General features: G+C 33.4%; 1 protein-coding gene across 1 annotated transcript in view; it reads right to left on the bottom strand.

Annotated features, from left to right (window-relative positions):
• The window catches only part of LOC129216449 (nephrin-like), a 28,861-nt gene extending 14,727 nt beyond the window's left edge, over positions 1-14,134 (bottom strand). Inside the window, exons 1-4 of the mRNA XM_054850663.1 lie at positions 13,973-14,134; positions 10,512-10,723; positions 8,691-8,778; positions 7,612-7,748 (exon numbers count right to left, since the gene is read on the bottom strand). Coding sequence (XP_054706638.1) covers positions 7,612-7,748; positions 8,691-8,778; positions 10,512-10,723; positions 13,973-14,063 — 528 coding nt within the window. The 5' untranslated portion in view covers positions 14,064-14,134. The remainder of the gene's footprint in view (positions 1-7,611; positions 7,749-8,690; positions 8,779-10,511; positions 10,724-13,972) is intronic.
• Positions 14,135-14,769: the final 635 nt, after the last annotated feature.

Raw genomic sequence — 14,769 nt, 5'->3', positions numbered from 1 at the left:
AGATATATTCTGAAATGTCTGCTGATGCACATTCGAGAAAAAATACAGCGTTTAAACCTTTTCCAGTTTCAACTCGATCGGAAAAAAAATTCACTAGGAGCCAGATATAACGAACATAACGAAAGAAAGATGAACAAATTTTGTTTTCTTTGTGGAAATGATTCCCACCTGCAGTATGACTGTCCAACAAAAAACAAAGGAAAACGTTGTTTTTTTTGTTTAGGCTTTGGCCATGTTAGTAAAGATTGTGAAAAGAAAACAACTGATAAGAGATCTTTTTCGAATTCTTCGAAATGCAAGGCCGATCCGACTCCATTTTCACCCACGGAAACGACCGACTATGCTCATAAAACTTGTAATTCTTTCCAAATTAACTCCAACATGTTGAAGTCAGCTAAAATAAATAATTCAGTTATAACTACTCTAATTGATACTGGATCACAGCTAACCGCGCTTTCAAAAAAATTTTTAAAAATTTCCGAAATATAAGTTTAAAACCTACAAGTGCAACATTTTCCGGCTTGGGAAACAAAACCTATTGCCCCATTGGCACTTTCTTTTCTGATATTGAAATTGATGACTGTATGTTCTCGACATTGATTTATGTAGTTGATGATGATATTTTAAATGTGGATGCAATTATTGGTACTGATGTTATTAATCAAGGTATTTTATGTGTTGATAAAAATGGTTGTAACTTGAGAAAACATGAAAATTTTTTGTTGAATGTCGCTAATATTGTGCCCAATGAACCTGAATTAGACCTTGCACATATTCAAACCCCTCAAATACGTGAAGAAGTTAGTCATTTAATTAAGAGTTATAAGCCTGATAAAATTAAAACGACCAATTTAAAGATGTCAATTAATTTAGAAGATGAGATTCCTGTTGTAAGCAAACCCCGTCGGTTATCCCCTGTGCAAAAAGAAATCGTAGATTCTCAGATTGCTGATTGGCTTGAAAAAGATATTATTAGACCTAGTTGTAGTTCCTTTGTTTCACCGATCGTACTTTGTAAGAAAAAAGATAATTCATATCGCTTATGTGTTGATTACCACAAACTAAACCGTAAAACAATTAAAGATCACTATCCTTTACCTTTAATTGATGAAATTTTAGACTCTTTAAGTTCAGCAAAGATATTTACTACATTAGATTTGAAAAATGCATTTTTTCATATTGATATTGAAGAAAACAGTAAGAAGTATACATCATTTGTCACTCATAATGCCCAGTATGAATTCCAGAAATGTCCCTTCGGATTAAGTGGAAGCCCCTTATTATTCCAGAAATATATTAATTGCATTTTTCGTGAACTTTTAATTGATCAGACCGTCATTATTTACATGGATGATATTCTTATTCCTTCCGTTGATGAAGTGGATGGTATTAACAAGCTGAGAAAAGTCCTTCAAATTGCCTCTGAGTATGGACTCGACCTAAATATTAAGAAATGCCAATTTCTCAAGCGAGAAATAGAATTTTTGGGTCATGTGATTAAAAATGGAAAAATAATGCCCTCTTCTTGCGAAACCTCTGCAGTTCAAAATTTTCCCCTGCCGAAGAATGTGAAAGACATTCAAAAATTTTTAGGACTTACTGGTTACTTCCGAAAATTTATCCAGCATTATGCATTAATTGCTAAACCAGTCAGTGATTTGCTTCGGAAATCAGCTCCATTTGTTTTTGGACCAGAACAACATCAGGCATTTTCTGTTTTGAAGGAAAAGTTAACTTCTTATCCTGTTCTCGACATTTTTCGTCCTGGCGCAAAACTTCAGTTACACACTGATGCAAGTAAACACGGATTTGGTGCTATACTCCTACAAGAGTCTTCGAATAACAACTATAACCCAATTTACTACTTTAGTAGAAAAACGACCCCTCAGCAGGAAAATTATTCAAGCTATGAACTTGAAATGTTAGCAGTCATTGAAGCAATTAAAAAATTTCGACATTATTTGAATACTAAATTTATGATTGTTACTGATTGTGACGCGTTCAAGAAAACATTATCTAAGAAAGATATATCACCTAAAATTGCCCGATATGCCATGTTGCTTGAAGAATTTAATTACGATATAATTCATCGCCCCGCAACAAAAATGAACCATGTAGATGCCTTGAGTAGATATCCTGTAATGATGATAACTCAAAATTGCTTGACAGATCAAATCGCTGCAGCTCAACAAAATGATGAAAATTTAAAAACAGTAATTGCCCTAGTCAAGGTAAATAAAGTAAATGACTATGTAGTTAAAAATTGTGTTTTGTACAAATTGATAAATGATCGCGAATTGCTCGTTGTACCCAAAGGTATGCAAACAGAGATTATCAAACATGTACATGAAAATGGTCATTTTGCAGTAGCCAAAACTGTTGATGTTATACAACAAAATTATTTTATCCCTAACCTTAAACAAGCTGTCGAAACTGTTATTTCTAATTGTGTGCATTGTATTTTGGTAAATAAAAAACGTGGAAAGCAAGATGGATTTTTGAATCCAATTCCAAAAGATGATCGCCCTTTAAGCACTTATCACGTCGATTTCTTAGGACCTTTAATGTCTACAAATAAGAACTATCAACACATTTTGACTATTATCGATGCATTTACAAAATTTACATGGATATACCCGACAAAATCAACTACAACAAATGACGTTATTTCAAAATTAGAATTTCAGGAGAGTATTTTTGGAAATCCTTCTCGTATAGTTACCGATAAAGGCCCAGCTTTTACGTCAAGAGAATTCAGCGATTATTGTATAAAACAAAATATTCAGCATGTAAAAATCACAACTGGAATACCGCGGGGAAACGGACAAGTCGAACGAGTCCACGGTACATTGATCCCCGTTCTTGCAAAACTTTCGATAAATAATCCCACAAAATGGTACACATTTGTCCCAGCACTGCAGAAAATCCTGAATTCCACAAAACACAGAAGCACAAAATTTTCACCATTCGAACTCTTGACAGGTGTAAAAATGCGTTCGAACGAAGATCTAGAAATACTTAGTTTACTTGAAGAAGAAAATGAACAAAAATTTCATGATGATAGAGAATTGCTTCGTAACACAGCAAAAACAAACATACTTAAAATTCAAGAGGAAAATACGAAGAATTTTAATAAAAAACGAAAAATTGCTACTCAGTATCAAATAGGCGACTTCGTTGCCATACAGAGAACTCAGTTTGGTACAGGTATGAAGTTACGACCTAAATTTCTTGGTCCCTACAGAGTAACGAAAGTCAACCCAAACAATCGGTATGAGGTCACCAAAGTTGGCACACACGAAGGCCCTTACTCGACTTCAAAAATGCTGACTTTTTAGAAAAATGGACAAAAAATTTTCCGACTAACTTTTGATTAATTTTTTTTGAGAAATACATTGGTTCCTGTTTTCTTTTTCTTTTCCAATGGGCTATGTAGCGCGTAAAAAAGTAAATGTAATTGGATGGCAAGTAAAATAAACTAATGCCAGAACTCAAGAACATTGCAATGACGATAATTTATTGCGCTCTGAAATACAGAAGGCGTTGAAAAGGGTTCAAAGGACTAAACGGTCATTTTGGGCTGAATACCTAAAAGTGAATAAATGTAATTACCGCCCCCAGCGTTCCGGCGTAAGATGTCAATATGGGATATGGCTACCATTTAGAGCAAGGCAAGCTTTCACATGTCTTATGATGCTTTACACAACATTATCCGGCAGCTGTTGGGGTAATTTTTCCCATTCTTCTGTCAGTCACAGATGAGGGTGTCCTTGCTTATTGGAGGGTGTTGTCCACCAGCAAGACTGTTCCCCAAAACATCCTGAACATTTTCAATACGATTCAGATCTACAGAACGTGCTGGTTATCCGATGGGTCGGATATTTTGAGTCAGCTAGACATTCCTGGGTGGTGATTGTTAATGACATGTTACTTTGCCATCCGAGAAAACAAATTTATCGCCCACAGCGCTATAGAACCCATGACCATGAGGCAGTAGAACAACATTAATGCATCACGAGCTGTCATAGCCTTGTTTGGAAGCATTCGAGCAACGCACGGGCATTGATCCTGAGCACGGCCTATCCATACCATGACACAACTTGTAGGATACTAGTCCTTTTCTTTTATGTTTTCCGGCTTGTATGCTGTACTATTCTCATGCCAGGTTAGTTGTCGTCCACAATTAGGCGAGAGACTGAATCTGCTTTCATCTGAGTATAGAACACAAACCTAGTCGACTTCTCTTCAATTGTGATTTTTACCAACAAGCAAAACACTGACTTGTGGAAAATGAGATGTACGAAGCAAGCTGACAGACACATAGTCTTACTGCATTCAAACGTCTGGCTACATTTTTTTTTTTTGAGATATTTGCTTGCTAGTAGCAGCAGGAAACTACTTTGCTACCTCAGTAGCTGTGTTGTGCTGGTTCCTTTTCGTTGCTAGCACTAAGTACTAATCTTCTGCTGACGTCGTATTGAGTACACAACCTCCCTCGTGACATTTGCTACCCATTCCATTTGTTTGAAATGATCTCCAAACTCTCGAAACAACCCTGTGGCTGATGACAACATCTAAATCCTTGGCAACATCTAAATTTTTCTGCCCTTCTTCAATGTTACGAACCACATGGCCACCCATAAAATCATCTAAGGGATGTCAGGAAGACATACCGAAAAATGCAACTTCGTCAATTGTTTCTTTCCCGCCAAACTTTGCTTTTGAACAACAATGGTCATCACGTGCCCAATCTTTATATATAAAAATGAATGTTTGTCTGTATGTCTTCCATGAACTTAAAAACTACCCGGCAGATTTGGCTGAAACTTTCACCATTTGTTATTTTTGGTACTGGGAATGTTTATAGACCAGTTCGAAAAAAATCCGATCGATAGTTCCTTTTTTATTCCAATTTAAGTAACAATCCATTGAATAAATACGAATAAAATTATCGGCTGCAGAAATTAATTCGCGTGAAAGATCTCATTGAAAAGAAGTTAGCTGTTGCCATTTTTCTTGAGTTTGAACAAATAAATTCTTTCTTTATTGTTTTATGGCTTTTCATGCAACAGGGGGATTTAAAACTTTTTCTATTTGATATTTTTAGCGATTGATTGATCTTGCAAACTGCATGAGTACAAAATTTGAGTATAGTCACCGCTTCACTTGATACCTGGACCGATTATTATGAAAATTGCTATATATATGTATTTTTCCACAGAGAAGGTGCATAATATGCTCATTGAAGCCACCCGCCACCAGGTGGCACAGCAGAGTAGCAACTTCTGCCCCGTTCAACCGATTGTCATGAAAATCAGTATAATGATGTATTTTTTTGTTGGCGTAGCAACGCGCGTCGGGTACGGCTAGTCCTTTATATTTCTTATTAGCGCTATCACGTGACCAGCAACGTCATGAGTCTAAAATTTGCATACTCACAAGATGTCTTACTGTGTCCCGAACTTATGCTAATTTCCATATTTCCTTGCTTTCCATTTTGTGGTTGCTAACGCTGCTATTGCCATCTGTCCTTAGCCAGTGTATATTAGCTGTCATGTGCAGGACAAAATGGCAGTTTTCGTGGAAATGGCCCTATTAGTTCTAAAGAATAAAAAAATACTGGACATACATATTATACTGTTAATAAAAATAATTGCCAGATGAATCAAAGTAAGCTGTTTGATTGTCTTCATCCTCTTTTAAGCAGCTGATTCACATATATTTTTCCAATCGCCCATTGCAGGATTTTTTGAAACTGTTTTTCTTATCCAGATAGATATTTTTAGAGAATTGTTGACATTATTTCAAAACTGTAATCCTTATTCCAACAGGAATTTTTAGAAACTGATGCCCTTATCCTAACGGGGAACATTTTTTTGTTTTTATGGGGAGCTTTGGGGACTATAACTAATGGGAATTTTTCGGGACAGTTGTCCTCACTGTGATAAAAGCTTTTAAGGAGTTGTCCTTACTTTAGTAAGTATTTTTTGGGGACTAACGTCAAGATTGTACAGGGAATTTTTGGGTAGTGTGGTTTTAATTCTGATGAGGATTTATAGGAGTGTTGCACTATTATGAGACTGTTGCCTTTATTCTAATGCCCTTTTAGCCATCTCCTTATTTATTCAGGAAAAAAAGACATGCCTCATGACTCTCAGCATTTTTTCTTGGCAAGGATGGATGCAAAACATGATATTTCACACAGCGCCAACCACAATGTAAAGGGAAATGAAATTTTTAATTTTTTAATGGAGTGGTAAATTTATTTATGAAATTTCCAAATCTGAATGGGGAATTTTCAGGGAGTATTGTCCAAATTTTAATAGGAAATTTTAGGGACTGCATTATTGATGAAAATATTTGCACAATGTTTTTTCTTTTATTCAAGCCTGATGACCATGCATCACTTGACACAACTTTTTTTTTTTTGAAGGAGAAGTGCAATGCCATGTGACACAACTTGTTTACTATAAAATTTATTGCAATGAAATGATTGCGATAATGTAAATCTCTTACATTTAGTATTTAAAAAGGTGAAAAGAGACTTTGGTTCAAAGGAAATTTGATACATACATAAATACACAAGAGTTGACAATATACACAGAAAGCACAGGAGGATCAGTGATGTGGGGGCCCTATCGGTAAAAATTTCCTTATTGGAGCTTCGGTCCCTCTAGCATCATCTTTGAAAATATCAGTGAAACAAATTTGGGGGACCCTTAAAACAAGCCTATTGGTATTTCAGTCCCCGGCTGTAAAAAAACTCATTCATTTAGTTACAGTTGGTAATGTTAAAAACTAATGCACTATTGTTTTAGATTCTAGCCGAACTTCGGGGCCCCAAGTGGCCACTTACCATTAGACCCGCCACTCACAGTGAAAGAGAGAAATGAACGGCACAGGGTGTTTGAGTTCTGGGGGGGGGGGGGGGAATTGCACAAAAAATGAAATGGAAAACAAATTTTTTTGAAGCTATTCCAAACATGTAATACTTTAAGTAGAAGCCCTGCATAAGATTTTTTAAATTCATCAAAAGAGCATATTTATAATAACCAGTAGCGTTACTAGGGGTTGGCAGGATTGGCTCTTGCCAGGGGTGCAGAGGCCAGGGGAGCTTTATTTCAATTGATTAAAAAAAAATTTTAAGAGTTTTTTTTTATCATAGAATATGAAAAATGCTTTAAAAAAAAAAAAAAAAACTCACAAGGTGGAGGAACATTGGGCATCATTGAAAACAATTTTAAAAAAGAAAATAATTACAATGCTGTCTCCCTATTCATTGAATCAACTTATCAAAATGTTCAAAAAAAAAAAAATTTTTTTTTTTGGAAGTCACAATTAACATGTGGGCGACCCGGGGGAGGGAGTGCAATTACCTTAGTTTGCCAGGGGCGCTCGAGCCCATAGTTACGCTACTGACAGTAACAACACTTGTATACACTAATCATAAAAAAGAAAGGAATTCTTAATCATAACTTATAATAACATATAATTTCAGAACAAATTAGCTAATTTTGTATACACTTGTTTTAATTAAAAACTAAATTAAATGTATGATTTTCAACTTTGTGCAATACAAAAGACATCAGGTTATAGTAATCAAAATCCTACCTCTTTACCACCTTTAAACCATTTTATTTCAGGTAAAGGATTCCCTCCATGGGAAATGCATGTCAATCTTTGCAATTTACCAGCAAGTATGGCAGTACCTTCAGTGTAACCAAATATGGAAGGGGGATCAGGTGCATCTGTTCAAGAATATAAATCTAATTTTCAAAAAGAAAAAAAAAGTTCCAGACATGCCAACTTTTTATTGTCAGACTACGCAAAATCAAACACTTGAGACACAAAACAAAGCTTACACATACTAAAATAGTAAGTTTAAAACATTTGAAAAATAAGCAATAGAAACAAATAGAAAAAGAACAAATAATATAGCATAAAATTTAACAATTCCAAAACAAGTAGGCAAACATATCTTAAAAACATAATCAGTCTTGCAGAAAATAGACGAACACACGAACCGCGTTCGCAGAAAATTTTTGGCTCTGCAGAAATTTTTTTTGTCAAACTGCCAACGTTAATAAAAAAAATTAAAATAAAAAAAATTTAAGGGAATTTTTTAAAAAAATCCCAGTTTACTTCTGTTGAAGCCTTTCTCCAAAAGTCTTTTAAAGCACACGTGTGAAAATAATAATGGTTTTGGCAGTTTTCTTCAGTTGGTGAAAATTAATCACATACTATATGTTATTGTAAGAAAAATTAAATGATTGCTTTTAGCATTTTTTTTTTTTTTTTTGACCTTTTTCATACTTGAATGTACATTTAATTCTTTATTCAAGGGTGAGTTAGGCAAAATAATTATTTGCAGAAAATTTTCCAGTTAGGATTTGTGTTCGCAGAAAGCTTTTCATTTTATCTAAGTCTGAACATAATAAAATGACACTTTTAAAGTTTGTTTTCCTTTTCCTCTTTTCTAAACTAAATTACCTAATTTCATACAAATAAAAGTAAAAAATAAAATTATAAAAGAAAAAAAAATAGATAACAGCATTTCATAAGATTCTGTACTTGTCATAATATTTTATTTGGGAAAGAAGAAAAAAGAAACTGCCGAATAAGGTTATATTTAATGAAATTCATTTAATACTCAAACTCTATCAAGCAAAGAAGTGGTTCTCAATACTCACACAAAATACTAATTGTTAGCGTTTCAGATATAGTTTCCCCTAATTCTTGATTTACAGCATAGCAGGTCAATAACTTTGAATTTCTATCCTAAAATTGAAAAGTAGGATGTACTTATGAGTACTCATAATTATTTTCTACATTTTAAAACTAATGCTACTAATTACCAATTAAAAGGTTAGTAACATATTTTAGAAGTCTCTTTTTCACTAATCATTTTATTTTTATTTCCAAAAATGAGAGTAAGAATATCAATCACATAGCTGCCAACATGCCAACTTAAAAAATCTTACAATGCACGAGGTGGCTATATTTTTACGCTTTTTTGACCATTATAAAGCAAAGTATTAAAATTTAAAGCATTATAATATCTTCAAATCCTTACCTTCACTCTATTTGTGTCTTTGTAGGCAAAATAAATGAATAAATTTAAAAATAAGTAAATAAACAAACTTTTATTTCTTCGGATTTAAACTTCGAAAAGTTGCTGACTTCGCAACTCACAAAAATTACCTATCAGAAACTTGTTTGAAACAATACTTTTTCTGTAAGTTCTTCCAGATTGAAATGTTCTAAATGCTGTTATCCGATAAAGAAGTTCTCGTACAAATCTGCCATAATACCATACAATCGTACAAACGCCAGAAGATCTTACACTGTACGGCTAAATCTTACAAGTTGGAAGCTATGCAACCATATTTACAGCATCTACGAATAAGTATGAGTATGCATACATACTGCACAAGTACAAAGAAAAGAACATTTCTTTAATTAGATTATCATTATAGAAGTGCACTTTTCATTCTACCTGTGCAATATGAGTACTCATGTTTATTACGTAAAATTATTTTTTTCCATTCATGATAAATTGTTTTTCATTATTTTTATCAGGGTTAATGCTATTTCATTTTGACACTTCACAACTGCCTTCACTATATTTCATGCTTTAAAATTTCTAAAATGCTGTCTTTCAAAATATGCTATCTTTAATAATCATTTTCAAAATATGCTAAGTCTCCAAATGCCAGCAAGGCTGGATGAATTTTTTTATCTTGTTCCTTTTTTTTCACATTTGTATGTATACATATATATCCATAGGTGCAGTTCTATGACAAATAGAAATTAATTGAACTAAATAATTTTTTTAAAGTTGAATTCTTGATTGTTTAATTTTGTATTTTTAAGGAAATAAAGATTCAAGGGCAGTAATATTTATTTCAGCTACTTTGCAACAACACAAATTACAGAATCAAGCTAAAGATCATAATAGCAAAAAAGAAAAAAAAAAGAAAACTCACAAACTGCTGCGATCTTAATTCCAAAAGTATGCAACACTTTGTTTATTATTGCTCGAGTCTCAGATAGGAGATTAATCTTAGAAACAGAAACTTAAGATATTTTAAAATAACATAAAAATTAGTATTCAATACAGAATTATATCATACACCACTGCACAAATCATTATATTGTATATTTTTATTGGTCATAATTGCAAAATGTATTGACATTTTTTGGAATGATAGTGTTAGGTAATTTATCACAATGATTTTGGAAAGAACAAATTTTAATAAGAAAGTTGTCATAAATTTTTAGCAAATATTGTAAGCAATAGAAATATTACACTGTTAAGCAATTGCATAATATTCGAAGCACAACTTTTAGCTTAACTTCAAAGCTATAGAATGAGAAAATATATTATACCCAAATATATCAAAAGAAATTTTTCATTAAAGTTTTTAATAAAAGAGATAAAAGGAAATAATTGATGGGCTTTCCATCAATTATTATATCAAAAAAAAAAAAAAAATTAATGTGGAGCATACCTGTAGTGTAACATTCACAGTTATTTCAGATGTTGTCACTGATCCTCCTTTAGAGTCAGACTCAACTTTATTCACTGAAGGGAATGGTATTCCATCAACAACCCACGTTACTTCAGCAGCAGGATTGCTTCTACCGGTCTTGCAAGTTGCTACAAAAACATCTCCAGGCTTTCCTTCTTTGGGTGCTTTAATACTTACAGCTGAGGGAGCATCTAAATATTATGAAAAAAAGAATAGATACAGGATTCTTACAAGTCGAACAAAATAAACTTTACATATAACAATATTTTGCATAGCTAACATCATCACATCACACTCCAGGGTCCCCCGTACCTGTTATTTTTTTGGTTTTACCGGTTGAATAGGACACTGAAGACAGCTGTTTTTAATTCCTTTTACGAAAAAGGAAGTATTGTATTCGCAAAAAAATTTTCACTCGGCCTTAATTTCCATTTTTCTCACCCCCGAATGAATGCTGAGTTTTTTTTTTTTTTTGACCTGACCACACGTGAATATATGCCTAGGAACCTACAGACACCCGAAATATCCATTTTGACAACAATCGAGTTAATTACAACGAATTTTCTCGTGACGTCTGTATGTACATATGTATGTGTGTGTGTGCATGTATCTTGCATAACTCAAAAACAGTATGTCCTAGAAAGTTGAAATTTGGTACATAGACTCCTAGTGAGGCCTAGTTGTGCACCTTCCCTTTTGGTTGCATTCAGATGTCCCTAAGGGGGCCTTTTACCCTTTTTTGGGGGAAATCATTGTTAATTTTGATGTAAACTCAAGCGGTGCTATAATTTGGCAAACACTTGACAATATACAAAACTTTTGGTCGCCAGATTTTGTTGCCAACTTGGCGACAAATTTGGCGTTTTTTTATATTTTTATTCCTTTTTTAAAATTTGGTTTCAATTTGGCCACTGTTGATGACATTTAGAGAGTAAACAATTGAATCACATTCAAATTGCCAATAATGGGGAAATGACATTAAATTGGAGGAAAAAGAAAGTCATGTAATGCACACATCAGCTCGTTTTTAAAGTCCAGATCAGAAACTGAGCAATCCCTGGTCCAGCACCCCCAGAGGTATTGATTCACTTGGAAGTTTTTGACCGTGACAAATTTAATATTCCCTAGTCACCATTAACAAACATGGAGGACCTTCAACCCGCTGGCATCAAACCAGGGATGCTTTGATTAAGTTTAGAGTGGAAATGCAAAAGATTTTGTAAGACACAATGTTGAAATAATAAAATTAAACAACTTGTATGACTGAATTAGGAATTGCAAATAAACATCCTGTCCAAGTTGATGATATTTGACGCACTATTCACAGAAAGGAAAACATTTATTGGTAAACAAGGCATTTTTGAAATACAAAGCAAGGTTTGATAGGTGCAGAGCTCACTAAGTCACAGAGCAACTCACTCCCATCACGATGTCATAACTTCAGAACGAGAGTAAGCCACCTTGGTTTTTGAAACTGTGTGAATTACATAACGCATTCGTTTTTAAGAAATAGAGCCTGGCAAAGCAGCTCTACTGAATTGGCATTTATGCAAGTCCTAATTATCCGTTTCGTGAGGATGATGAAATTACGGACATTTGTTGGGATGTTTGGCTCAGCATGGAGATTCCGAGGTGAAGCGATATTGGAGTGATTGACACCTGCTGATGAGACATTGACTTATTTCCCTTTTATAGTTTATATACTTGTTACTGTTACTTTGAAAGAGTTCGTAATTTTCCTTTGTTATCTTTACTAATAATAAAACTGAAAGTCTGGATGTCTGTGACGCACATAGAGCGCCTTCACCATTCAGCCAATTTTCATGAAATTTGGCACAAAATTAGTTTGTAGCACCTCAAAGTGATTTTTCGAAAATTCGATTTTGTTTTTTTCCTAACATTTTACCGAGCAATTTATCATAACATGGACAAGCAAATTACCATAACGTGGACAAGCAAACTACCATGCGACCATGGGCGAACAAATTAACTTTCCAAATTGGTGAAAAACTCATCATCTATTATTTGTAAATAACCAGGCGAACCAAATGACCTTTTAATTTTTTACAACAAGCAAAGCCGTACAAGTACCGCTAGTTGGAACAGAAGAAAGAAGAAAAAAAAATGTCTTCAGTAGGAAGGGAAAATGCCAAAGATTTTATCCTACATACGGAAGGGGAAAAGATCAAGTTGGCAGATCTGCACAAATCACAGAATTATTTTCTAGACAGGGTAGCAAACCACTACAAGGTTTATTTGAATCTATCTAGTTTTCATTTGAAGTAGAAAGTTCACTCTGCATCAAAGAACACATAATATCATATTCAAACTATTTTACTTTTTAAATCAGTTTCTAATAATAATCAACATTTTTGTGGTCAGTTGGAAAATGCTGAAGAAACCCAGCACGTCTTTCGGTGTACATCTGTAACTAAAAATCTACATTACAGAAATTATTTTTGTAAAATGATGTAGTAATTTTGCAGTTCATGTGATTCCTGACTGGCCTACACTGATTAAACATGAAGGAAACAAAGCAAATAATTTCAAAATTAAAATAACAATTAGAACATGGCATAGCAGGTTGAAGTACAATAGAATCATGCTAATCCATGGTAATATAGGATCATAGGATAGTTTTTAATTTTTTTTCTCAAAAGATAAAGCAATAATTAGTCATTAAAGCAAAGTCTTGAGCACTGAAAATGTTCACTTTAATTTTAATTATATGCAATATTTCTTGGATAGCCACTCTCTATTTTTTCCCCCTTAAGGGGAGTCGGTACGCCCTATACCGTCAACGTTAACTTGCACAGTTTTATGTACCTTTTTCTGAAAATCTATTAAAGATACAGTTATGAAATTTTTTCTGTACCTTAAGTAGACTCTTTTTTCTATACTGAAGTAAAATTTTACAGAAAGAAAGCTTAGTTTTTTTTTAAAGAAAAATTCTAATGCGTAAGTCACTAAAAAAATATTTTTCGAATATGAGAAAAAATTTACTTTAGTATATATATAATTAGATGTATGGAATAGGTGGTAAAAATTTCAAAGCCTAACACAATTTAGTTTCTGAGAAAAATGAACATTTAGTTTCAAAAATACAATTTGGAGATATTGCAATTTAAAGGGAAAAATCATACCTCAAAATGGGTTTAAATTATTTTTAAAGTTTATTTTAACTTACTTCTAATATGAGCACGATCAAGAAGTTTGTATCATTAAAAAGGTAGTGAAATGGCGTTTCAAAACATATAAAAATCAAAGCATCAAATTTTTGAAAGTATTTAGGGTACTGACTATCCTTAAGCAACCAAAAAAGGCGAGAAATTTGCAGTTATATTTTCATTCAGGCAAAAATAGCTACACATTTTTTATATTCATTATTCAACAAAACAAGTACGTAAAACCAAATGCTTAGAACAAAAGGAAATGCTTACATATCACACTTAAAGAGACCGACTTTTCCATCACTTCGGAAAGCATTGGACTGGATGCCTTACAAGTATACACGGCTCCATCGTCTGACATGCTAGCACTAAAGGAAATTTCATTTGTAGCTTCCCAGTCAGAGGTAGTATAAGAATGGTCAATGGACACATTATTTTTCCCCCACACTAGGCGAGCCAAAGGATTACCTCCACGGGATATGCACTTTAAATTTACAGTATCTCCAGCTCTTATTTTTTCATTGTTTCTGTAGCCTTCGATAATTGGTCTACCAGGTGGATCTATTAAAAAAACAATGATTTAGCACTGTTATTTGAATGTGAAAGCCATAAATGTGTGAATAAATATTTTTATTTTACTTTTATTTATTCTATTTTTTCTGCTAACAACAAAATAAAAAGAACGCAAGTTGATTCAAAGCATTAGTATACATTAGAGATGAATTCAGGCTCACTTTTGAGAGCTCAGACCCACTCGACCCCGGGGGATAGCCTTGGACCAAAATTTGAGCCCACCTGAGCCCAAGGGAAACTTTTTTGTATCAAAAACCGAGAATTCTACAGTTTGACATGATTTAACGAAATGTTAGTCTCAGCTGTTGTTTTACAACTAAATATGGGTACTTATATTACAACTGCAATTGGTTCATTTTTTTTCTTTTTTTTTTTAATCTCTCTGTTAATGAAAATGTTATGCTAAATATTCTTCATTAACACAGAAGTTTCTAAAATTTTTTAAACTGTTCCACTTCAAATGCATAACTGTGTGACATATTCTAATAGTAATC

Source organism: Uloborus diversus, chromosome 2 (assembly GCF_026930045.1).
Source record: "Uloborus diversus isolate 005 chromosome 2, Udiv.v.3.1, whole genome shotgun sequence".
Lineage (NCBI taxonomy): Eukaryota > Metazoa > Arthropoda > Arachnida > Araneae > Uloboridae > Uloborus > Uloborus diversus.
This window is presented reverse-complemented; position numbering and strand designations above follow the sequence as displayed.